Source organism: Panthera onca, chromosome A3, assembly GCF_046562875.1.
Source record: "Panthera onca isolate mPanOnc1 chromosome A3, mPanOnc1 haplotype 2, whole genome shotgun sequence".
In the NCBI taxonomy this organism is placed as follows: domain Eukaryota; kingdom Metazoa; phylum Chordata; class Mammalia; order Carnivora; family Felidae; genus Panthera; species Panthera onca.
The window spans coordinates 39,362,364-39,387,849 of NC_138341.1; the positions used below are offsets into that span (position 1 = coordinate 39,362,364).

At 37.4% G+C, this 25,486-nt stretch overlaps 1 protein-coding gene across 1 annotated transcript in view; it reads left to right on the forward strand.

Moving 5' to 3' along the window:
• Positions 1-6,287: 6,287 nt before the first annotated feature.
• Positions 6,288-25,486, forward strand: part of CHMP3 (charged multivesicular body protein 3) — a 52,520-nt gene continuing 33,321 nt past the window's right edge. The window contains exon 1 of the mRNA XM_060655883.3: positions 6,288-6,473. Coding sequence (XP_060511866.1) covers positions 6,429-6,473 — 45 coding nt within the window. The 5' untranslated portion in view covers positions 6,288-6,428. The remainder of the gene's footprint in view (positions 6,474-25,486) is intronic.

The window sequence follows — 25,486 nt, forward strand, 5'->3', positions numbered from 1 at the left end:
TAGCCTTTAAAAGCCTTGCCTCCTGGTCCTCTGCTCAATTATTAAAACGGAGCCTACAATTTGATTTCATTTATGTGATGTTCAAGAAGAGATAAAACAAATCTATGGAGATACAAGTCAGAATAATGATTCTCTTTGGTGGGTATTGACTGGAAACAGGCATGATAGAGCCTTCTAAGATATTGGAAATGTTTTAAATATTGATACATATAGTAGTTTCATATATATACATATGTAAAAATTCACCAGATCATACACTTAAGACTTATGCACTTTGCCATCTATAAGCTATATTGTTTTTCATTTTTAAATTTTTATTTATTTTTTTGAGAGAGAGGGTACAAGTGAGTGAGGGGCAGAGATAGAGAGGGAGAGAGAGAGAGAATCCCACGAGGGCAGAGAAGGAGAGAGAGAGAAGCAGCGTTCACCTGAAGCAGGGCTCGTGCTCACTCCATGTGGGGCTCGAGCTCACCTAATGCGGGGCTGGAACTCATGAACTGTAAGATCATGAGCTGAGCTGAAGTTGGATGCTTAGCCGACTGAGCCACCCAGGCACTCCTGGTGTTTTCTTTTTTTTAATGTTTGTTTATTTTTAAAAGAGAGAGAGAGAGCGAGAGAAAGAACAAATGGGGGAGGGGCAGGGAGAGAGAGGGAGACAGAATCTGAAGCAGGCTCCAGGCTCTGAGCAGTCAGCACAGAACCTAATGTGGGGTTCAAACCATGAACCATGAGGTCATAACCTAAGCTGAAGTCAGACACTTAACCGACTGAGCCACCAGGCACCCTGTTTTTTTGTTGTTTTTTTTTTTTTAACACACAAACAAGGTCCTAAGTTTCTGTTATTGGAGGAAATTACTAATTTCTCTTTTTTTGAGATCAACCATGCACATAAAATAATTCTGGTTATATTTTATCAAGACTTTCTATGTGTTTGTAGTGAGTTTTTCCAGAATATCCAGTCTAACATCATGTTGAATGTGTGAGTCACATGCTATTTTTCCAATTCTGATATTCTGATACAATTTTTGGCAATTTTAGTAAAGTATTGCTTAAATATTCCAGCTGGATTTTTCTTTAAGTTCAGGCTTTGTCTCTGCTGTGCTGTGAGGAAATAAGAAAAGGCATGTGAATCTCCCACGACAGGAGTTTTAATGGCGGAAATGGTGCTTTAGATGGCAATATGCAGTGGCTGCAGTGGTTACTGTGATTCCGCAGGGAGAGTACATCCTCCAAGTTCAAGTCAGGCCTCAGATATTTACTTACCTTTCCCAAGTGGAAACTGTCCCTACTTTGGGGCCACTCATAGAAGACAGAAGTTTGTTTATTTTGAAAGGATTCACCTAACCAGTCTCCTTCCACCCTCTATCACCTTCTTTCTTCTCAAAAGTGGGGGCGGGGGCTTGTGTATAAATGAGGATTGTTGTAGGTTAAATTGTAGCCTTTCAAAAGATATATTGAAGTCCTTACCCTAGTACCTCGGAATGTGATCTTATTTGGAAATAGGATCATTATAGATATAATTAGTTAGGACAGTGTGGTGGTAGATTAGGGTGGGCCCTTAATGTGACTGGTGTACTTACAAGAAAAGGAAGAGTGATGCAGAGGGAACATTGCTATTGACTTAAGTGTGTCACCCCAAAATGCATATGTTGAAGCCCTACCCCCCAATGTGTTGGTATTTGGAGAGGGAGCCTTTGGGAGATCATTAGGTTTAGGTGAGATTATGAGGGTGGGGACCTCATGATGGGATTAGTGCCCTAATAAAAGAAGAGACGCTAGAGCTTGCTCTGCCTACCATGTGAGGACACAGTAAGAAGTCCAAACCAGGGAGAGGGCTCTCTCTAGCACCTGACCATGCTGGCACTTATCTAAGACTTCCAGCCTCCAGAACTGTGAGAAAATAAATTTCTGTTGTTTAAGCCACCCAACTTATGGCATTTTGTTATAGCAGCACAAGCTGACTAATAAACGCCACTTAATGACAAGGCAGAGATTGGAGTAATGCAGTTGCAAGCCTAGGAATGCCCATGATCAACAGCTCTCAGTAGAACCTAGGAAAAGGAAAGGAAGGATTCTACCCAGAGTCTTGGAGGAAGCATAGTCCTGCTGACACTTTGATTTTGGATTTTGAAACACCAGAACAGTGGGAGAATACATTTCTGTTGTTTTAAACCACCTGGTTTGTTGTACTTTGTTATAGCAGCCCTAGGGAACTGGTACAGGGTTTTCATAAGGTTGGCGGAGGAATGCTGGAAACGGAAAGATGACTCAAGGTTTTCCTTTACCTTCTTTAAAGTCATAGGCTGTGGCTGGGAGCCCCTGAGATGAAGATTCATCAGAAATTCAGATAAATCCATCCCAAAATTATTATATAAGTCATGGGAGGGAATTCAGTTTTCCAAAAGCCAGTTTATATCTAATATTTTCAGAATCCATCTGCTGTATAAAACAAGGTGTATCTTGGTTTTATTAGGCCAAAATTCCTGCTAGGAATTGGATTGTGATTTTCTTGCCCAGAGCATTTCATTTAACAATCTACCCGGTGAATGGGGAACAGTTCTGAGCCACAATGCTCCCTAAGATGGGAAACATTACAGAAATGAGCAAGGACAAACTGGAGAATGAAGGAAAAACAGTCCTTTCTATTTTTCATTTCAAATTCAAGGGAAATATTTAAAGCATCAGGCATTGCACTATCTTTCAAGTCAAGGATATGCATCTATTTATAATATTTTTCAGGGATCAGGAGAATTCACGCAAAACCTTTGAAGTTGTGTGTGAATAAACGTCTTTGTGAACATATGGCAAGGGAGTGTGATCCTGTTAAACACTTGCTGTGTTTGGCAGGAGCGAAGAGCTAGAATGCCTGCTCACTTAGTTCTTCCCACCCCCTCAGATGTGATTCTTAGCAGGTGGGAGGATCTGGTGCGTAATTCCTGAGGTCCATGTATGAAGGACAACCTACAGCCACAGTTTTGTCCAGTGCCACAGCAATATCAGGACATAAATAGAGTATATGTTGCTCTGACGTTGGAGCCTGGAACATGCGTGGAAGATGCACAGTGCCCTTTTAGTCACTGAGGAACAACTGCATCAACGTGTTTATAGGGCTCTGTCTGTAGCTATGGGCTCTTTTAGTTGGATGCCACATGCCCAATCGAACCTTTCTCCATACTCCCTTGGGCCTCTCTGCCCTTGATAACCAATTTTCAGGTAAGTGCAGCTTTAGGAACTGAAGTGTCTGTGGTCCCAAGCCTACACCCAGAAACTGGGAAGGCTCTTAGGCACATGCTGTTTCTTTTGTACTGGGTTCTCCTCATATCTCTGCTGGTTCACCCTGCAAGTCTCACTTATGTATAACCTGTTCAGGGAAGATTCCCTGATCACCATATTCTTCTTATGGCCAGAATTTTGCACATTTGTAGTAATTCACTTAATTTTATGGATCACCATTGTTTAATACCTGTCCTTCTCACCAGATTGTATGAAGTTCTTTTTTGTTCACTATAGTTTCCCTAGAGCCTACAGAATCCCTGACCCATAGTAGGTATTTGATAAATATTGTTGACTAATTGGAAGTTCAGTGTCCTCTTATGTGAAAAATTTCTGCCTTATGGTTCATTCAAAAATAAAAAAAAAAGGAAAAAAAGAGGAGGAGGGATATGGTGAAGGAAACTTTAAAAACATTTCCATAGATTTCTCATTTTCAAAGGTTGAAACAAGGAGGGAAGGAAAAGAGGAAAACAATTCAACGGAAAATGGGCAAAGGATACAAGAAGTAATTTACAGAAGAAATTCAAATATCCAATAAAAAACCAAAAAGATGATCATCTAGACTAGTAATCATACAAATGAAAATTAGGAACAATATTTTATACCATGAGATTGGCAAAATTGCAAAATATTGATAATACTCATTGTTAGCAAGGATTTAGGAAATAGGATGCTCTCATACACTGTTGGTAGTTGAAAACCGTGCAACCTGTGTAGAGAGCAATGGTAGTATTTTTACAATTTAAGCTGTATCTATGTTTATTACTTAATAAGGAAAAATTAGAAACCACTTAATCTCATACAATAGGAAAATGGTTAAATAAATTTTAGTCCATTCCCACCAAATTATCCTTCAACTATATTTTTTTTTTATCAACACAGATGAATTTTTAATAAGATTACTTTAGGGCTTAGAAATCAATTTTTCCATACTTTCAATTAACAATGTTCATTCATCAAACTATTGTGTTTGGTATTGAAGAGACAGAGATGAGTAAAAGGTATTTTCTGCCTTCGATTTTATGAGTCTGGTGGAATGGTTTTAAAACTTCCCTGTGCTTCAGGGGTGGAATAAATGTTTGATCTGAATTTCATTTTCAAAATATATTTAACTATTAAGACATCTGTAACTTAATTAATATTTATTTATTATGAATTTATTATTATTAACTTAGTTAATTATTATGAAAATCAACCAATTTAATATAATACATTTTAATACATTGGGACCACCACTTGCTAATGTCTACCATCAGGTAAACCACTCTTTTTTTTTTTTTTTTAATGATTTAAAATTTTTTATTTTTTTAAAATTAATTAATTATTTAATTTACCTCTAAGTTAGTTAGCATATAATGCAATAGTGAATTAGGAGTACATACCAGTGATTCATCTCTTATGTATAACACTCAGTCCTCAGCTATAAATATTAACATCAATGACAATTTATATAAAAATTTTTTAAAAGGAGATCGGAAAACAATATGTATAACATGATCCCAACTAAGTAAAAATATGTGAAAGCATATTCTCCAAAGGAGAAGATCTCAAAGAATTCATACTATCTATAATTATAGTAATTTAATTATAAGGTTCTTTGAGACCTTTTCCCCTGAGGAAGTAAGAATGGGATTTTAGTTTCTACACTGAATTTGTACTGCTATTTTAAAAGAACTTTATTTAAGTATGATTGACATAAACTGCACATATTTAAAGTACCCATTTGTTTTGACATTATATACATCTGTGAAACCATCCCCACAATCAAGAGAATATCCATCACCTCCAAGAGCTTCCTTATGTGTCTCTAATCCCTCCTTCCTGCCTCTTTCCTAACAACCCCTGTCCCCTAGCAACTGCTGAGCCACTTTCTGTCACTACAGATTAGTTCACCTTTTTTGGAATGCTATATAAATGTAATCATGTAGCATTTACTTTTTTTTCTGTCTTCTTTCAGCATAATTATTTCGAGATTCACATTGTTGCATGTATCAATAGTTCATTTTTATTGCTGAGCAGCATTCCATTATATGGATCTATCGCAACTGATTTATCCATTCATCTTTTGATGGACATTTGGATTATTTCCAGTTCTGGGCTATTACAAGTAAAGGTGCTATGAACACCCATTTACAAGTCTTTGTAAAGACATTTGCTTTTTCTACTCTTGGGTAACCCGCTAGCAGTGGAATTGCGTAAGATAGGTGTATGTTTAGCATTTTAAGAAATTATCAAAACGTTTTCAAAGTGGTTGTACCATTTACCACCAGAGATGGGAATATGAGGTTGTGGCACTAAATGAATAGCTCTCCACCATGACGTGAGGTAATGACAACAACCATCAGCTCACTGTGTAGGTTCAATCAGATTGCTGGGCTAAAATGCCTCTATTTTAGTCACAGATACCTTTGGGAATCTGACTAAGGTCATGGTCCATGTGGAGTATAAGACGACGGACACACAAGCGCCAGGTAGAAATCATCCACGTTGGAAATAACAATGGCCCGAACAAACGCTGTGACACTTTGGGCGGAAAGGAGAGTGCTGGAGTTCAAAAACACGGAAAAGTTACCATTACTGGTACTTGGTAAAGGGGGTAGAGAAGGTGATGCCCAGGTTAGAGTGACTAGGTGAGGGTGGCGACAACAGAGGGGAGGGAGGAACAAGTCTAGCGGGAGAAAGAAGGGGTCGTTTCTGGCTTGCCGCAAGTTACGTGCTTAGGGGACTCATGGGTGATGCCGTGGGAAAAGTGGTTGTAAATGTACCTCGTCTAGGTGGAGATAGACTTCCGGTGCCACAACACACAGGTTTAAGAGAAGTATCAGAAGCAGCTGTAATCACCACATGTAGTTAGTAAGTTCGTATCTTCCAAAGAAATCACTTCCACACCCCACAAAAACACGCCTAATTCGTCACTACCAACTACAAATCCCCGCCCAGAAGGAGCGCAATTGCAACAATCTCTCTGACGAAACTGCGCCTGGCCCAATTCTGCGCATGAGCCGGACGCATGCGCATCACCTTTCTCGCGGCCGCTGCCTTCTCTGGGAGTCTGGGCTCCTTTCCTCACGCCCGCCCCGCCCAGGCGGCTATCCGTGACCTGCCTGGGCGCGGGGAACGGAAAGCCAGAAGGGGCAAGACGAGTTCAATTCGCCATGGGGCTGTTTGGGAAAACCCAGGAGAAGCCGCCCAAAGAGCTGGTAAGGGCTACGGCGGCGGCAGAAGAGTCGGGGGATTTGCGTGGGGCGTAGTGGAGTTGGTAAGCGGCTGGCCCCTCTCCCTCGCAGCTCTGGCCAGGTGCCACTCGGCCCCCATTTCCGGGGCCTTCCACTCGACCGAGGTGCCAGAGGAAGAGTCTCTAAGGAGGCGGCCGTGGCTAAAAAGAGCCCTGCTACCTCAGCACTCCACAAGGCAGCCTGGGACTAGATAAAGAATTTCTCAGCCTCGGCACAGGGCTCGGAGGTAGCAAGGCGGTCCTGGCCCCTGGAAACCCCTTCCCCTGCCCGCGTTGGTACATCCAGCCCGGAACCTTTCCCTGCCGACGCCCCGCCCCTAATGCCCGCCTCCGGCCATCGGCCGCCCTGCCGTTACCCGCAGAGTGGTCCTCGCGGAGCCCAGCCACAGCTGCGGGAAGAGGAGGGACCTGCCGCCCCTTCCACCTGTCCCGCTGCGTTGAGTGGGAGCTCTGTTTCCTCCTTCCCTGCCCTACAGCGTTATGTTGACTGCAGACATATATGAATTGTAGTAGGCACCCAACTCGTGCGAATGGTACCGAGGAGAACTCTGGACCTGGCTTAGAATTCTGGGTCTACCTGTTAACGGAGATAATGTCGGGATAATGTGTAGCGGTTAAGAGGGTCCTGCAGAGTCCGTCTTCCTAAATTTGAACCCTGGTTTTCCACAGACCAAGCATTGTGATCTAGGGAAAGTTCATTTCTCTGTGCCTTACTTAGTCTTGTCTATTAACTGGGAATGATAATAGTTTCACTTCAGAGTCGTGGAAAATGAAAGGCTGTAAAGTTTTGGCTAGTAGTGCTAGTTAGGGTTAATTCTTTTTTTTTTTAAATATATGGGTTTTTTTTTTAAGTTTATTTATTTTGAGAGAGAGAGAGTAAGCTCAAGTAGGGAAGAGGCAGAGAGAAAGGGAGAGAGAGAATCCCAAGCAGGCTCAGTGCTGTCAGCACAGAGCTGGACTTGGGCTCCATCCCATGAACCATGAGATCATGACCTGAACCGACATCGAGAGTTGGTCACTTACCCGACTAAGCCACCCAGACACCCCTGGGTTAATTCCTTATATATTCTACAACCTTGACACTTAAGTGCAGACCAGTGTCAGCATCACTTGGGAGGTTTTTAGAAATCGGGAGCCCTACCCAAGACCTATTTAATCCTAATTTGAATTCTAACAGGTTAATCAGGGATTTGTGTGAATATTAAGGTTTGAGAAGCATTGCTTTACAGTATCCAGTACAGATTTATCCATAATGGAAACAAACAAACCCTGAAATCCTTTAATAAATGATCTCACCTGTTCAGCTTTTGTGGGCAAGTTTAAAAAAAATTTTTTTTAAGTTTATTTTTGAGAGAGAGAGGGACACAGTGTGAGTGGGGGAGAGGCAGAGACAGAGGGAGACACGGAATCTGAAGCAGACTCCAGGTTCTGAACTGTCAGCAGAGAACCCGTCTCGGAGCTTGAACTCTCACGAACCTTGTCCCCTCAACAAAAATGTAAGCTTCTTGAGAGCAAGGATCATGTTTTTCTTTATCATTCACTGGATCAGCATAGTGTTGAACTCCCTTAGCAAGAGTAAGGTGCTTATCAAATATTTGCTTGATGAACAAAAGTAGAGATGGTGAGAGAACAGCTCCACATTGAGAGAACAGCCTACTTGTCTCTTGTATATCCATCTGACAGTGATCAGAGTATGCAAAATTTGACCTAAGTTAAGTTATATTTGTTCCTTTTGGTAAATTTCTACTTATATGTATGTTTTAAATCTTGAAGGATACACAAAACCCCAGTTTACAGAGATATAACTTATTTAGGGAATAAATAATTTTATAATTAGGGAAAGGTGCTAAGTAGCTGAGGGTCAAAAGTGGGAAGGGAGCTTAGTTTTCACTATATCCCTGTTTTAGTCTGCTCAGGCTGCTGTAACAAAATACTATAGACTAGGTATCTTATACATAACAGAAATTTATTTCTCACAGTTTTGGAGGCTGGGAAGTCTAAGATCAGCGCACCCACAGATTCAGTGTCTGGTGAGGACCTTATTCCTAGGTATAGATGGCTATCTTTTCACTGTGTCCTCACATGGCAGAAGGGGGAATCAAGCTTTCTGGGTCTCTTTTGTAAGGTCACTCAACTCATTCATGACGGCTCTGCACTCATGACCAAGGCACCACATTCAAATACTGTCCCATTGGGGATTATGTTTAAAATATAAATTTGGCGGGGTGGCACAAACATTTAGACATACAAACTGTCTATAGCAGTGTGATTAGTGTATCCCAACCTGAGTCCTGGAATCAGCCATTTCTCCAAGGAGCACATATTCTGTGCAGTTGAATTCAACATAAGTTATTGAGCATCTGTTTTGTGCCAGATGTTGTATATGGGCTAAGTGAATAAATAAAAGATCTTTAACCTTCTGGAGTGGACAGTCTATAAGTAATTATAAGTACAGTGTGGTTTACAAAAGGAAGGAGGTATAGCATTGTGTGTAATTACGCTGCAAGGGGTTTAACCTGTCCTTGGAGTCAAGCAAGACCTCCTCAAAGTAACCTTAAAGCTGAGACTTGAAGAACAAGTTCAGAAAACATGTTCTTTAACTATTTTCTTGACTATTGCTAACATTTGGGGAAAGAAATACTTTCTGGTAGTCATGAGAAAGTGTTCTATCAATTCTATCAGTTGCCACCTTCTACATAGTTATTAAATTGCTCCAATTCATGTCTCAGTGCTTCTAATTATAGAAATACTTTAACAAGTATAAACATAAGGTATAATTTGTCATTTTAAGATGTTAACAAATGGATATTGAGCTTAGTCAGCATTATCCTGAAGATTTGAAGTGAGGCCTTTTGAAAACTAGTTTGCTTCAATTAATTATAGGAAAAATATCTATTTTCATATATAAAGTTGAGTATACTTGTGTGGGCCAAATTCTAGGCTCTGTTTTCGCTTCCATTGATTTATGTGTCTATTCTTTGGTTGATACTACTCTGTCTTGAGTACTGTAGCTTTATATTGTCTTGAAATTGGATAGTGGGGAATCTCCCAGCCCTGTTTTTCTTCACTGTTATGTTGGCTATTCTGGGGCATTTGCCTTCACATATACATTTTAATTAATTAATTAATTAATTAATTAAAAATTTTAAGCTTATTTATTTTGAGAGAGAGAGAGAAAGAGCAGTCACGGGAGAGGCAGAGAGAGAGAGGGGGAGAAAGAATCCCAAGCACGCTCTGTACTGTCAGATGTGGGGCTTGAACTCATGAACTGTGAGATCATGAGGCGAGCCAAAATCAAGAGTCGGATGCTCAGCTGACTGAGCTACCCAGGTGCTCCTACGTACACATTTTAGATTCAATTTGTTGATATCTACAATTATAGATTTTGGTGATTTTGATTGGGGTTGCATTGAATCTACAGAAGAAGTTAAGAAGAGTAGATGTCTTTTTTTGTTGGTTTTTTTTTCAGTTTTAAACTATATTTTATTTTATTTTGTTTTTTAACTTTTTTTTTTAATATATGAAATTTATTGTCAGATTGGTTTCCATACAACACCCAGTGCTCATCCCAAAAGATGCCCTCTTCAATGCCCATCACCTACCCTCCTCTCCCTCCCACCCCCCATCAACCCTCAGTTTGTTCTCAGTTTTTAAGAGTCTCTTATGCTTTGGCTCTCTCCCACTATAACCTCTTTTTTTTTTTTTCCTTCCCCTCCCCCATGGGTTTCTGTTAAGTTTCTCAGGATCCACATAAGAGTGAACACATATGGTATCTGTCTTTCTCTGTATGGCTTATTTCACTTAGCATCACACTCTCCAGTTCATCCACGTTGCTACAAAGGTCCATATTTCATTCTTTCTCATTGCCACGTAGTACTCCATTGTGTATATAAACCACAATTTCTTTATCCATTCATCAGTTGATGGACATTTAGGCTCTTCCCACAATTTGGCTATTGTTGAGAGTGCTGCTATAAACATTGGGGTACAAGTGCCCCTATGCATCAGTACTGCTGTATCCCTTGGGTAAAGAATTGATGTCTTTTAATGTTGTCTTCCAATCCATGAACTTGGACTATCTCTCCATTTATTTATATCTTCTTTGATTTCTTTCATCAGTGGTTTGTAGTTTTCCAGTAGATCTAATACATATTATTTGATTTATACTTGGGTTTTTTTTTTGTTTTTTGTTTTTTTTGGTGCTACTGTAAAAGTTTTTTTTTCAAATTTCAGATTCCAGTTATTACTGGTATATGAGAAAGCAGTTAACTTTTGTATGTTAACATTCTGTCTTACAACTTTGCTATACTTGCTTGTTAGTACCAGGAGATTTTTTTAATTGATTCTTTGGGATTTTTTTGTTTTTAACATAGAAAAAAATCATGTCCTCTGTGTGTGTGTGCGCACACACACACACACACACACACACACACAGTTTAATTGCTTTCTTCCCGTTCTGTATACCTTTTTTCATGTCGTATTAGCTAGGACTTCATTACAGTATTGAGTAGGAGTAGAGAGAGATATCCTTGCTGTGTTCCCAATCTTCGCATGAAAGCTTCTAAATTCTTACCATTAATTATGATTTTAGGTATAGTGGGGGGGGGAGGTTGCAGATTTTTAAAAAAATGTTAAGAGTTTCCCTTTCTTTATTCAGGTTTGCTGAGAGTTTTTATGGTGAGTAGGTATTGGATCTTGTCAAATGTGTTTTCTGTGTTGATTCACATGATTTTTCTTATTTAGCTTACTGATGTGGTGAGTTACAGTAATCGATTGTTGAATCTTGAACCAGCCTTCCATATCTGGAATAAATTCCAGTTGGTCATGGTTTATAATTCTTTTCATATATTTTTGCATTCAATTTGCTAACATTTTATACAGGGCTTTTGCATGTGTGTTCATGAGAGCTACTGCTCTGTAGTTTTCCTTCCTAGTAATGTCTTTATCTGGGTTTGGTATTAGATTAATGCTGTCATAGAATGAGTTAAGAAGTGTTCCCTCGTATGTTTTCTTGAAGATTTTATTCTTGAAAATTGTTTTCATTTCTTCCTTAAATGTTTGAGTACCTATTTTCAGGGGTTTGTTTTGGGAGGGGGCTATATACCTAGGAGTAGAATTGTTGGGTCATATGGTAATTCTTTATTTACCTTTTTGAGAAACTCCAAAACTGTTTTTTTTGTTTTTGTTTTCACGGTGGCTTCACCATTTTACATTCCCATCAGCAATGTACAAGTGTACTGTTTCTCTGCATCCTTCCCAACAATTAAAAAAATTTTTTTGATAGCCAATCTGCTGGGTGCAAAGTGGTATCTCATTGTTTTTATTTGTATTGCCTTAATGACCAATGAAGTTGAGTATCTTTTCATGTGCTTGTTGGCCATTTGTATATCTCCTTTGGAGAAATGCCTGTTTATGTCCTTTGCACATTTTTAATTGGGCTGACTTTTTGTTGTTGAGTTGTATGAGTTCATTATATACTTATAGTAAGCCCTTATCAGGTACAGGATTTGCAAATATTTTCTCTCATTTTATAGGTTATTTTTTTTTTTTTTTACTTTCTTGATAATATCCTTTGATGCACAGTTGTTTTTAATTTTGATGAGGTTCAGTTTATGTATTTTTCTCTATTTGTTCATTCTTTTAGGACATTTCTAATTATCCATTGCCAAATCTGATACTTTCAAGAGTTTTAACAGATTTATAACCTATAGCTAAGTCTTTGATTTGTGTTATATGCTGGAGGTAGGAGTAGTGCTTTCTTTTGAAAGAAGAAATCATGTTTGCATGATATATCTCTGTATGCCTTTACCTTTACTCTTAGTCTTTATATTTAAGTGGGTTTTTGGTAGGCAACATACAGTTGAGTCTTCCTTTTTTTTTTTTTTAATATTTATTTATTTTAGAGAAAGAGAATGTGAGAAGGGGAGAGGCAGGGAGAGAGGGAGATACATAATCTAAAGCAGGTTCCAGGCTCTGAGCTGTCAGTACAGAGCCTGATGCGAGGCTTGAACTCAGGAACTGTGAGACCATGACCTGAGCCAAAGTCGGCTGCTTAACCAATTGAGCCACCCAGGTGCCCCAGTTGAGTCTTGCTTTTTATCTCTCCCCACCCCACCACCACATGCTGTCTTTTAGTTGGTTTATTTAGACCATTCACATTTTTTTTTTTTTTTTAAGTGAAGCCCAGTGCAGGGCTTGAACTCACAACCCTGAGATCAAGACCTGAGCTGAGATCAAGAATCAGGTGTTTTTAACTGACTGAGCCACCTAGACCCTTGGTGCCCCTTGACCATTCACATTTAAAATGATGATTGATATAGCTGCATTAATGTCTACAGTGTTGTAACTGGTGTCTGTCATACTTCTTTGTTATTTTTTTTCCCATCTTAAAAAAATTTTTTTTTGTCTTGTGTGATTTTAATTGAGGATTTTATATGATTCATTTTACCTCATATTTTTGCATATCAATTACAAATTTTTAAAAACATTTTAGTGGTTATCCCAGATTTGAAATATACATTTGTGATTAACTAGCTTAACTTTTTTTTTTTTAATGTTTATTTATTTTTGAGAGAGAGACATACAGAGTGTGAACAGGGCACAGGCAGAGAGAGAGAGGGAAACACAGAATCTGAAGTAGGCTCCAGGCTCTGAGCTGTCAGCACAGAGCCTGATATGGGCCTCGAACTCACAAACTGTGAGATCATGACCTGAGCTGAAGTGGGATGCTTAACTCACTGAGCCACCTAGGCGCCCCAAACTAACTTAACTTCTAATAACATACTGTTTCATATGTAATGCAGGTAACTTTCTAACTGTATTCCCAGTTCCTCTCTCCTGTCCAATATGACATTGTTCTCACTCATTTCACTTATCCATATGCTATCTTCATCCAATACACATTTGCTATTATTGTTTTTAATTTTTAAATGTTTACTTATTTTTGACAGAGAAATAGAGCATGAGCAGAGGAGGGGCAGAGAGAGAGGGAGACACAGAATCTGAAGCAGGCTCCAGGCTCTGAGCTGTCAGCACAGAGCCTGATGTGGGGCCTGAACTCACAAACCGCGAGATCATGACCTGAGCTGGAGTCAGACACTTAACCAACTGAGCCACCCAGGCGCCCCCACATTTGCTATTATTGAACAGTTATCTTTTAAATCATTTAAGAATAAGAAAAGTAAAAATTTTGGCTTCACTTATTTTTTTCTCTGATACTCTTTATATAGATGCAAGTTTCTAACTATATAATTTTTATTCTCCCTGAGGAACTTTGTTTAAACATTTCTGGTAGGCCAGATCTGCTGTGATGAATTCCCTCAATTTTGTTTGAGAGTCTTTATTTCTCCTCTTTTGATAGATAATTTTGTTGGACATAGAATTCTAGGTTGGTGATTTTTTTCCCCAACACTTTAAATATGTCCACTCTGTTAGTGCTTGCATAGTTTCTAACAAGAAGTCATTTGTAGTTCATACCCTTGTTCCCCTGTAGGTAAAGTGCTTTTTTGCTCTATCTTCTTCCAAGATTTTCTCTTTGCTTTGGTGTCTACAGTTTGAATATGATATCACTAGTTGTCATTTTTTGGATTGTTATTCTACTTTTTGTTCCCTTTACTTCCTGGATCTTTGGTTTGGTGTCTGTCATTAATTTTGGAAAGTTCTCAATAATAATTATTTCCAGTATTTTTTCTGTTCGGTTTCCTCTTTTATCTCTTTCAGGTATTCCAGTTATGTGTATGTTAACATCTTTTGAAACCATCCCATAGTTCTTAGTCATTTTTTTTCTTTTTGTTTTCATCTTTTTCTTTTTAAATTTCAATTTGGGAAGTTTCTATTCAGTGGCTCAAATTCATTGATTCATTCCTTGGCCATGTCCTGTCTACTGATAGACCTATCAAAGGTATTTTTCATTCTGTTAGAATATTATGTTTTATATTTCTAGCATTTCCTTTTGATTCTTAGTGTTTCCATTCCCTGTACTTGCTTACATTATTCGTCTCTTCTTGGATAATGTCTACTTTTTTTTTTTTTACAAGAGCCAAAACATGTCAATATTTTTTTTTAATTTTTTTTTTTAATGTTTATTTATTTTTGAGACAGAGAGAGACAGAGCATGTGCAGGGAAGGGGCAGAGAGAGAGGGAGACACAGAATGTGAAGTAGGCTCCAGGCTCTGAGCTGTCAGCACAGAGCCCAATGCGGGGCTCGAACTCAGGAACTGTGAGATCATGATCTGAGCCGAAGTCGGACGCTTAACCGAATGAGCCACCCAGGCGCCCCAACAAACATGTCAATCTTTATGTCATATCTAGTCCTGGTTCTGATTCTTGCTTGATCTCTTCAGACTGCTTTTTCTTGCCGTTTAGAATGCCTTGTAATTTTATGTTGAAAACTGGACATGATACATGAGGTATTAAGAACTAGGGTGAATTGGTCTTCAGTATGAGGTTTTATGTTAATTAGGCTAGGAGTTTGGCTTTGTTAATATTTTTCTGGAGCTATAGGTGCCATAGGCTTAAAGTTATTCTAGTGTGCCTGTTTTTATCTCCTTGTTATTTTGGACATCCAAAAAAACTCCTCCTTAGATACATAGGTAAAACTTACCTTGCATCTCTTTTAGCTCTAGTTCTACTGGAGCCCTATTGGTGTGATGGTAAAATGTGGGGGACTGGAGCATTCTATAATCTTATTAAGTGTTTTTGTGGCCTGTGTCCCTGGACTATGACATTTGCAAGTATTTCTTAATTTTTTGCCCACTTCTGGTGACAAAAGAAGATTTAAAAAAGATCAGTCTGGTACATGCCCTTTCCCAAAGTGGAACAAGGCTCTAGGAAGGTTTATTTTATCGAAGAATAGGCCTTTGTTATGGAAGACAGTCTGTGCATATTTCAGAGTGGTTACTTTCCTCCTTCCTCTGTCAGAAACACAAGGGGGGATCTTTCTTGCCTTTTCAAAATGAAAAGCTTCTGGAGGTAAAACCCATGCAATAGTGATGTCCCCTAGGAGTTTCATTCTCATGATACTTTATACCCATCCTGCAGCAACTAGTCAAAATTACCATTTAAATGTTCCTTCCAGTGTTCCAGGTAAGCATGTCTCAGCTGTGATTTTCTGTATTCACCTTTCTTTTTCCACATTTGCCCTGTAGTTTGGTTAATAGTTTGCCCTGTAAATTTTTTTTCTTCTCTTTTCTTTTCTTTCCTTTAATTTTCTTTTCTTTTCACTTTTTTTTTGTTGTTGTTGTTACAGGACAAGATGACTTCTGAGCTCTTTATATATTCAGTCAGAGCTGAATCTGAAATTTTTCTCCACTTTTAAGTGCTACTTTTCGCTCATAGAATTTGGGATTGAGATAATTTTTTCTTTCAGCATTTAAAGATGCCCCATTGTCTTCTGATTTGCATAGTTTCTTTTGAGAAGTCTGATGTAATTGTTATTTTTGGTCCTTTGTGATTATGATTAATGTGTATTTTTTCTCCATAGCTGGTTTTAAGATATTTATCTCTGATTTTCAGCATTTTAAATATAATGTGTTTAGGGGCACCTGGGTGGCTCAGTTGGTCACGTGTCCAGCTTCGGCTCAGGTCATGATCCCATGGTTCATGGGTTTGAGCCCTGCGTCAGGCTCTGTGCTGACAGCTCAGAGCCTGGAGCCTGCTTCGAATTCTGTGTCTCCCCCTCCCTCTCCCTCTCCCCTGCTCATGTTCTGTCTCTCTCTATCTCTCAAGAATAAATAAACAAAAAAAAATTTAAATATAATGTGTTTAGGTGTGCGGTGTAGTGTTACATTCTGTTATTTTGTTTGTTTTTGGTGTCTCCATAGCTTTGGGTTCTCTAAGCTTCTTAGATCTGTGGTTTGATACTTTTCATTCTTTTTGGAAAAATTTCAGCCATTCTGTCCTTAAATACTTTGTTTTCCTTCTCACTTCCTGCTGGAATACCAATTATACATCTGTTAGACCATTTGTTATGTCTCGTAGTTCCTGAGTACTTTGTCTTATTTTATTCTGTTTTTTAGTTTGGGTAACTTTTATTGACTTTAGGTTTGTTGATTCTTTCCTCGGCTGTGTTTGATGAGCCAGTGAAGACATTCTTTGTATATGTTTCAACATTTTTCTACCATATTTAATTGAGACTGAAAGTGGATGTGAGCGCCCATTGTGCCTGTGGTTCCTGAGGTTCTGTGCTCGCCACTAACCCATTCTGGGACTTCATCAATTTATTAAAAACTTTAACCAGGTTTTCCTTAATTGCTCGTAAAGTACCTGCCATCCCATGCTGTGTCACAGCTAGTTTAGTGTTCAGTGCTGCCTCTTTTCTTGGAAGTGACTTTGTTTATATTTCATATTACTTTGTTACCTTGTAACCTATTTTTTGGCAAGTTCAGGAAAAGTTATTTTGTAGTTCATCCAGCTTTGTCTTACTGTCTTATTGAGAGTCTTCCCAGCTTTCAGTATCTCAGCAGAGATGGAAGTCTCAAATTCTTTGTGGAAAGTGCCCCCATTAAATTAGACCCATTTCTTAAGTGCCTTTGTGTACATTTTTTTTCAACCAGTGTATATTATATCCTTCTCTATTTTGCATCCATTTGCACATTTTTCTTTTGTGGTATTGTTTTCCTGTTACTACCCTAAATATGCTATATATTGGTCCTTACAGTGGAATGTATGACTTATGATATTGAAGCCTTTTTGAGAGATGAATATGTATTTTTGCTGTTAAAAAACTTGTGACTTTAATTTACTCTGGTTTGGAAATAAGTATAGGTAATTCATTAGTTACTATTTTTCCTGTAATGAAGACAGATTGACTTTAGTTTTCAGTAATCATTTGCCATGCATTTTTCATTTACTTTAGAAGATGCTGATTAAATGTCAGTTATGAAACTGAAACAAAATCTGGGTTTTTGTAACTATTTTTAAGTTTTGGGTGATTGTATAACAGAGAAGGGAGTGTGGCATCTAAAACAATTAAAAAGGGGTGCCGACTGGCTCAGTCAATGGAGCATGAGACTCTTGATCTTGGGGTTGTAAGTTTGAGTCCCACGTTGGGTGTAGAGATTACTTAAAAATAAAATCTTTAAAAAAATAAAATAAAACAATTAAAAAAATACTCAATAAGTGTTCCTAATATTATGAGATAGAATTTAAAAGTATTTCTGGGGTGCCTGTGTGGCTCAGTTACTTGAGCATCCAACTCTAGATTTCAGGTCATGATCCCAGGGTTGTGGGATTAGAGCCCTGTGTTGGGCTCTGCACTGAGTGTGGAGCCTGCTTAAAGACTCTCTCTCTCTCCCTCTGTCCCCCTCCCCTACTTGTGTGCTCTGTCTCTAAAATTAAAAAATAAAAAGGATTTAAAAATACTTCTTCCAAAGATGATTTGAAGCACTTATAAACTGGGTTTTTAAAAAATTCATAAAATAGTCTTACATTTTAAAATTTTAATTGAAATAAAGTTGACATAGAATATTAAATTAATTTCAGGTATACAACATAAAGATTCAGTGATCATATACATTATGAATATTCATGATAAATGTATTACAGTATTATTGACTAAATTGTCTATGTCAAACTTTTCATCTCCATGATTTATTTTATAACCAGAAGTACGTACCTCTTAATCCCCTTCACCTAATTTGCCCATCCTTCTTCCATTCGTCTCCTGTTTGGCAACCACCAGTACTCTATGAATCTGTTTCTGTCTTTTTTTGTTTGTTTCATTTTTTAGATTCTGCATAGAAATGAAATCTTGTGGTGTTTGCTTTTCTTTGGCTTATTTTATTTAGCAGAATATGCTCTAGGTCCATCCATGTGGCCACAAATGGCAAGATTTCATTCCTCTTTACAGCTGAGTAACATTCCATTTGTGTATATGTGCCCCACCTTTATCCATTTATCTATAGATGGACACTTAGGTTGCTTCCATGTTTTCACTGTTGTAAAGAGAGCTGCAATAAACATGGGGTGTATATATCTTTCTGAATTAGGGTTTTTGTTTTCTTTGTGTAAATATCCAGAAGTAGAATTACTGGATCGTATGGTAGCTTAATTTTTAATTTTTTGAGGAACCTCCATACTGTTTTCCCTAGGGGTTGCACCAATTTACATTCCCACCAGAATGCATGAGGACTTCCTTTTCTCCACATCCTCACCAACACTTATTTCTTGTCTTTTTGATGTTAGCCAGTCTGACTAGTGTGAGGTGATAGCTTACTGTGGTTTTTGGTTTGCATTTCCCTAATGATTAGTCATGTTGAGCATCTTTTCATGTGTCTGTTGGCTGTCTGTGTATCTTCTTTGGAAGATATTTAGGTCATCTGCCCATCTGTTAATCAGATTGATTTTCTGGTGTTGAGTTATGGGAGTTCCTTATATATTTTGAATACTAACCCCTTATTGGATATATCTTTTGCAAATATTTTCTCCCTCTGTTTGTTGCCTTTCTGTCTTATTGATGGTTTCCTTCATCGTGCAAAAGCTTTTTAGTTCCATATAGTCCTAATTGTTTATTTTTGCTTCTGTTTCACTTGCCTGAGAAGAACATTGTGATATTTGATGTTCAACAGATTACTGCCTAAAATTTTCTTTTAGGAGTTTTATGACTTTAGGTCTCACATTTAGGTCTTGAATCCATTTTGGGTTTATTTTTGTGTAAGGTGTAAAGAAGTGGTCTGGCTTCATTCTTTGGTGTGTAGCTGTCTGTTTTCCCCAACACCATTTATTGAAGAGACTGTCTTTTCTCCATTGTCTATTCTTGTCTCCTTTGTCATAGATTAACTGATGATATATGTATGGGTTTGTTTTTGGTCTCTCACTTTTGTTCTACTGATCTATGTGTCTGTTTTTCTACCAGTTCCCATACTGTTTTGTTACTATAGCTTTGTGGTATGTCTTGAAATCTGGGATCATGATACCTCCAGCTTTCTTCTTTCTCAAGTTTGCTTTGGCTATTCAGGGTCTTCTGTGGTTGCATACAAATTTTAGTATTAGTTATTCTAGTTCTGTGAAAAATGCTGTTGGTATTTCTATAGGGATTGCACTGAATGTGCAGATTGCTTTGGGTAGTATGGACATTTTAACAGTATTCTTCCCATTCAGAACTTGATGTTTTTCACAATTCTTTTTTTATCTTTTGTTTTTAAAAAATATTTCTTGAAATAGGTTATATTTGTACATAATAAAAAATTCAAAAGGCAGCAAATTGTTCGGTTTCCATCTTTGAAACAGCAGTCTAATTTATTATGGATTCTCCCGTTGCTATTCTGTAATGTATGGACATATAAATATTTCTATCCTCTCCTTTTCTCTCTCTCTTTTCTTCCCCTTCTCTGTTCCTTCATTCTCCTTTCTCCTCTCCCTCTCTTTACCCTTATTTCTCTCTCTAACGTATATAATGTCATACTATAAATGTCCTTTACTTTTCTGTTTTCATTATATTTTGAGAATTAATTGCATGGGTAGTCCTCATTGCATTGCCTTTTTCTGTTTAGTTAGGACATAATGTCCATTCATGGAAATTCTTTAACTAATAGAACTAACTAGTGTTCTTTTGATATACATTTAGATATTTCTAGTCTTTTGCCTACTATAAACAATGTAACAATGGATTTTTACAAAAGATATTTCACCATTGCCATGTATTGTATTAGATTTGAGTACTCACCCCTTAAGGAATATGAGCAGTTAAACATTTATATAATGAGAAACTTTGAAACAACCAGTTTTTAATGACTTTTATTTTAAGCTTCTGGATTTATTTAAGCAATGGATAAGCTTCAGTTGAAAGATAAACTGTAAATAGCTGTAGTAATAAGTTGATAGCTTCTTATCTTTTTGAATTAGAACTTTCTCTGGGACACCTCGGTGGCTCAGTGGTTTAAGTGTCCCAAGTTTGGCTCAGGTCATGATCTCATGGTTCGTGGGTTCAAGCCCCATGTTGGGCTCTGTGCTGACAGCTCAAAGCCTGGAGCCTGCGTCGGATTCTGTCTCCCTCTCTCTCTGCCCCTCCCCTGCTCACACTGTGTGTGTGTGTGTGTGTGTGTGTGTGTGTGTGTGTGTGTGTCTCAAAAATAAGTAAACGTTAAAAAATTTTTTTTCTCGATACTGGACATGTAAGCAAAATCTGGAAATAAACTGGATGCTAAGGTTGTTATAACACTGTAACAACTAATTTAAAGGTTTGTCTTTCATCAATACAGATAGGCTGTTCTCATTTACTTACTTCATAGTAGTACAAATTTTGAATGTGATCCTATATGATAAGTGTGTGTTGGCATAATACTTCTTGTATTTGTGAAGTTATATGTTTATGTATTTGAAAGATTTATTTGAAAGATTTTGCTCTAAAAACAAGTTTAAGAATCACTGCACTGGTTCATTCTGCCTCATTTTAAGGCTTAAATTTGAATTGTGAAACTTATTCTAGGTGTGGTTCCTGGAATTTTAGTAACTGCTACAAGTTGGTACTCTTCATGGGTGCATTGCTTCCACTTGATTGGCTATCCTCAGGGATTAGCAGTTGAAAGCAGAAATAATAGGAACTAATCAATATTTTGGCCCATGAAAATAAAAATCTAAAATTTATGTTTAGCTTTATAATACCAGATTAGGAATAACTTGCTGCCTTACAAAACTCATTGCTATAATATAATAGACGTAAATGTTTTTTTCTTACAACTTGAATCAAATAGCTTTACCCATCAATGTTGCCAGTTCAGACAAACATTATTTAGCCACATTTATTTTTGTACTCCATCCCCTTAGTCTATAGAAAAGGACACTGTTTTGCCTAGGTCCTTTAGTGGTTTTTGTTTTTGCTGAGTAAAATGTTACAGCCCCTTTCTCCTCACCTCCTCCCCAGTCCACCATAGTGGATAGTCACGTGGTTCCCTTACAAACTTTTTGAGGTCTCTGCTCAAAAGTCACCTTAGTAGTTGAGCTCTCTTCAATCACCCTATAAAAAATAGCAAACCTCCCCCGCCACTGCTCTCATCCTATTTTCCTTGCTTCATTTTCTCCGTAGCACTCGTTTTGTGACAGAGTATTTACTTGTTTATTTGCTTACTGTCTTTTTCCTTATTAGAATGTAAGTTCATAAGGTGGAGTCGTTGTCTCCTGCTATATCGCTAGCACATTGAGCAGGTACTCAGTAAACGTTTGAATGAATGTACGAGTCTTGGGTTTCCTTTCCTGCTGGTTCTGAAGTTCTGGTTAGATTATAAGAGTGTCTTCAAATTTCTTCCTATATCTCTTAAAATAATTTTGACAACTTGTGTACCCTTTTGGACAGTTATAAATCAATATTTAATATTTGTTACAATTTTAAGTAAAGTTGCACAGGATGTAATTTTTGGCATATTGTAAATACCGTAAAATTGTTACATCACTCTTTTAAAAGCATCACACAATTTGATCCCCATCAGTATTCATTTGAAACATACATGCACACATTCTTATTTATAGTCAGGCATTTTTTAATTATTCTCTTTCTTCAAAAGAGAATTGCAATTTGTTTCCATTCTACTTTCACCACATGAATTTCTCCTAATGTGATACTTCTATGCTTGAAATAATTTAAGTCATCCTATTATACTTGTAATAAAATACATACATACCTCTTATGAGAAAAATGCTCAGCAAACTAGGAATAGAAGAGAGCTTTCTTAACATGATAAATAAAGGGCATTTATGGAAAACTACAGCTAACTATGTAGTAAATTGTGAAAGACTGAAAGCTTTTTTTCTAAGATTAGGAGCAAGACAAAGATACCTGCTTTTGCCACTACTGTTCAATATTGTACTAGAAGTTTTAGCTAGAGTACTTAGGCAAGAAAAATAAATAAAAGATATCCACATTGAAAAGGAAGAAGTAAAACTATATTTGCAGATGGCATGGTTCCATACATAGAAAACTCCCAAAGAATCCTCATGTACAAGATACTTATTAAGTGAATTCAGCAAATTTTCAGGTTTCAAGACAATTATAAAATAATTAGTTGTAGTTTTTACACCTGCAATGAAAACTCTTAAAAGGAAATACAGAAAAACATTTGTTTACAAAGGTATCTAAAAGAACAAAATATTGAGGAATAAGTTTAACCAACGAAGCAAAATATTTATACACTGAAAACTACAAAATATTGCTGGAAGAAATTTCAGAATCATGGATTGCAAGACTTAATGCTGTTAAGATGGCAGGACCACCCAAAGCAATCTGCAGGTTCAATACAATACCTATCAAAATTTCAAAAGGAAAAGTTGATTCTCAAATTTCATATGTAATACAACAGGCCCTGAATAGCCAAAACAATACTGAAAAAGAAAAACAAATTTGGAGAATTCAGTTTCTGATTTCAGAAGTTACTATGAAGCTATAGTAATGTAAACAGGGTGGTATTGGTATAAGGATAGACACATAGGCCCATACATGTACGGCCAGTTGATTTTCTGCAAGGGTGCTAAGACCATTTAATAGTGGGTAGTCTTTTCAACAAATGGTGCTGGGACAAATGGATATTCACAAGTAGAGAAATGAAGCTGGACTCATACATCATTCCATATATAGAAATTAAGTTAAAGCTCTTAGAAAACCATAAAATTCTTAGATAAAAACATAGGGATAAATCTTCATGACCTTATATCTGGCAATGGATTTTCAGCTATGACACCAGAAGCACAAGCACCAAAAGCAAAAATAGACAAATTGAAATTCATCAAAATTAAAAGCTTTCATGCATCAAAGGACATTATCAAGAAAGTGAAAAGGTAAGCTATAGGATGGGAGAATATATTTGTAAATGACATATCTGATAAGGTTCTACTGTCAGAATGTAAAAGAACTCATACAACCAGCAACAACAAGACAGCAAAACTTAAAAAAATGGAAAGAAGACATGAATAGGTGTTTCTCCAAAGAAGATACCAAAATGGCCAACAAGCACATGAAAAGATATTTAACTTCACTGGTCATTAAAGAAATGCAAATCAAAACCACAATGAGATACTGTTTCCGCAGGTCCAACAGATTGGCAGTAATAAAAAAAAATGGAGGGTAACAAGTGTTGGTAAGGACGTGGAGAAATAACCCTTGAACATTGCTGGAGTGAATGTAAAATGGTGAAGCTTCTTTCTAAAATAGTTGGGGAGTTTCTAAAAAAGATAAACATAGAATCACCATATGATGCAGCAATTCTACTCCTAGATCTATATTCCAAAGAACTGAAAATAGGAATTCTCATAAATACTTGTATACGAATGTTCATGGCAGCATAGTAACTAAGAGACAGAAACAACCTAGATATCCATCAAAGGATGTATGAGTGAACAAGTTGTGGTGTATACATACGATGAATATTACTCAGCCATGAAAAGTACTGAAGTATTGATACTTCAAACCCCCAAACACTGTACTAAATGAAAGAAGCCAGGCACAAAGGACTACATATTGTGTGATCCCTTTTATATGAAATAGTAAAAATAAGCAGATCAAAAGAGAGCAAATTAGTGGTTGCCAGGGAATGGGGAAGGAGGACATAGGGAGAGATCATTTAAAGGGTATGGTGTATTCTTCTGACATGTTAAAGAAATTTTGAAACTGGAGAGAGTTGATTGCAAAACACTGTGAAGGCACTAAGTGTCACTGAATTGTGTATTTTGAAATGACTAATTGTAATGTGAATTTTACCTAAAAAATGCCTATAAACCTGTTAAAATTTTAAAAAGTTTATATCCATATGGTTTTAAGTCCTTTACTGTTTACTTTCTTCTTCTTGGTTGGAGTTATTATAGTTGTTGCAAAATAAATTTTGTACAGATTTTGTTAAATAATGATTTTAATGAAATCATTAAAAAGTGAAATTTATTGGAACTACATCTTCTTTTAATTGTATAGAATTTTTTAATGCCATTTAGTTCATGTGCCCATGGATGAATACTACAAGGTTAAGCATCATTTCTATTCCCATTTTATTTATTATTTTTAATTTAAAATCCCACAGCCATTGTTTATTATAAAGGTGAAACCTGATGCTTATCATGGGCTTATTGGTTGGATTTCTGGTAGTGATCACAGGCAAACTTTTTGGATTGGCAGAGATGGAGGTCAGCTACCAGTAGAGGCCAGTCACACCAGATGAGGATGTCTTTCCTTGGAAGCCTAATCACCTATTTTTAGTACTAGGCCACCATGGCTTGGAGGTGGACCGAATGTGTGAATCTGTGCCATGTGACCACCACCCTCTGTACAGACACAGAGGTGCATGCCAGCGAATCGCTCCTTGCCCGAAGCAGGGCAGGTTTCAGTAGCTTGTATTGCAGCATGCCTAGTTGGACATCTCCAGGGATCGCCCATTCACCTAATGAGGCTGGTGCCCCAATTGCAGTGTGCCACACTTGTGACCATCCTCCTGCCTCCAAAGACCTGTGCCAACTGCAGAGAGCCTGTGGACGGCACTGGCTACGGGTATGGCCAAGAGAGCCTCATCACAAGGTGCCACAACCGGAAGAAAGCCCTATTTTATGTTTCATTAGACTCTAATGTTGAGAAACATTGTTAATATAAATAGATGGTAATGGAAGTTTTATTATTTCATTGTTCCCGAGTTCTTTGAAATTATTGTATGCCAAAGAGCGTAAAGTGATGTAATGTAAATTTAGTTTTAATGGTTCATCAGCTGACAACTCAGATTTTCCTTCGTATTTTTTTTGCAACTGAAGAATTAGAAAACACTTCAGTTGCTTAAGAATTTGATAGTCATTAGAGTAGTTTAGTGTTTCCTCAATACCTACACTAGTATTTCCATCTGGCCCTATGTTTAGTGCTTTAGAGGTTTTTGCCTCTGAGGGAAATATATCATGGTAATAAGAGACATAGGTCAGAGGAATTTCTGTTGTTTGTAAAATGAAAAAAAAAAACATTGTTAGAAAGGGGAAGGAAAAGGTGACACAGGCAGAGCAAGTTTTGAAATAGTTACGTTTAG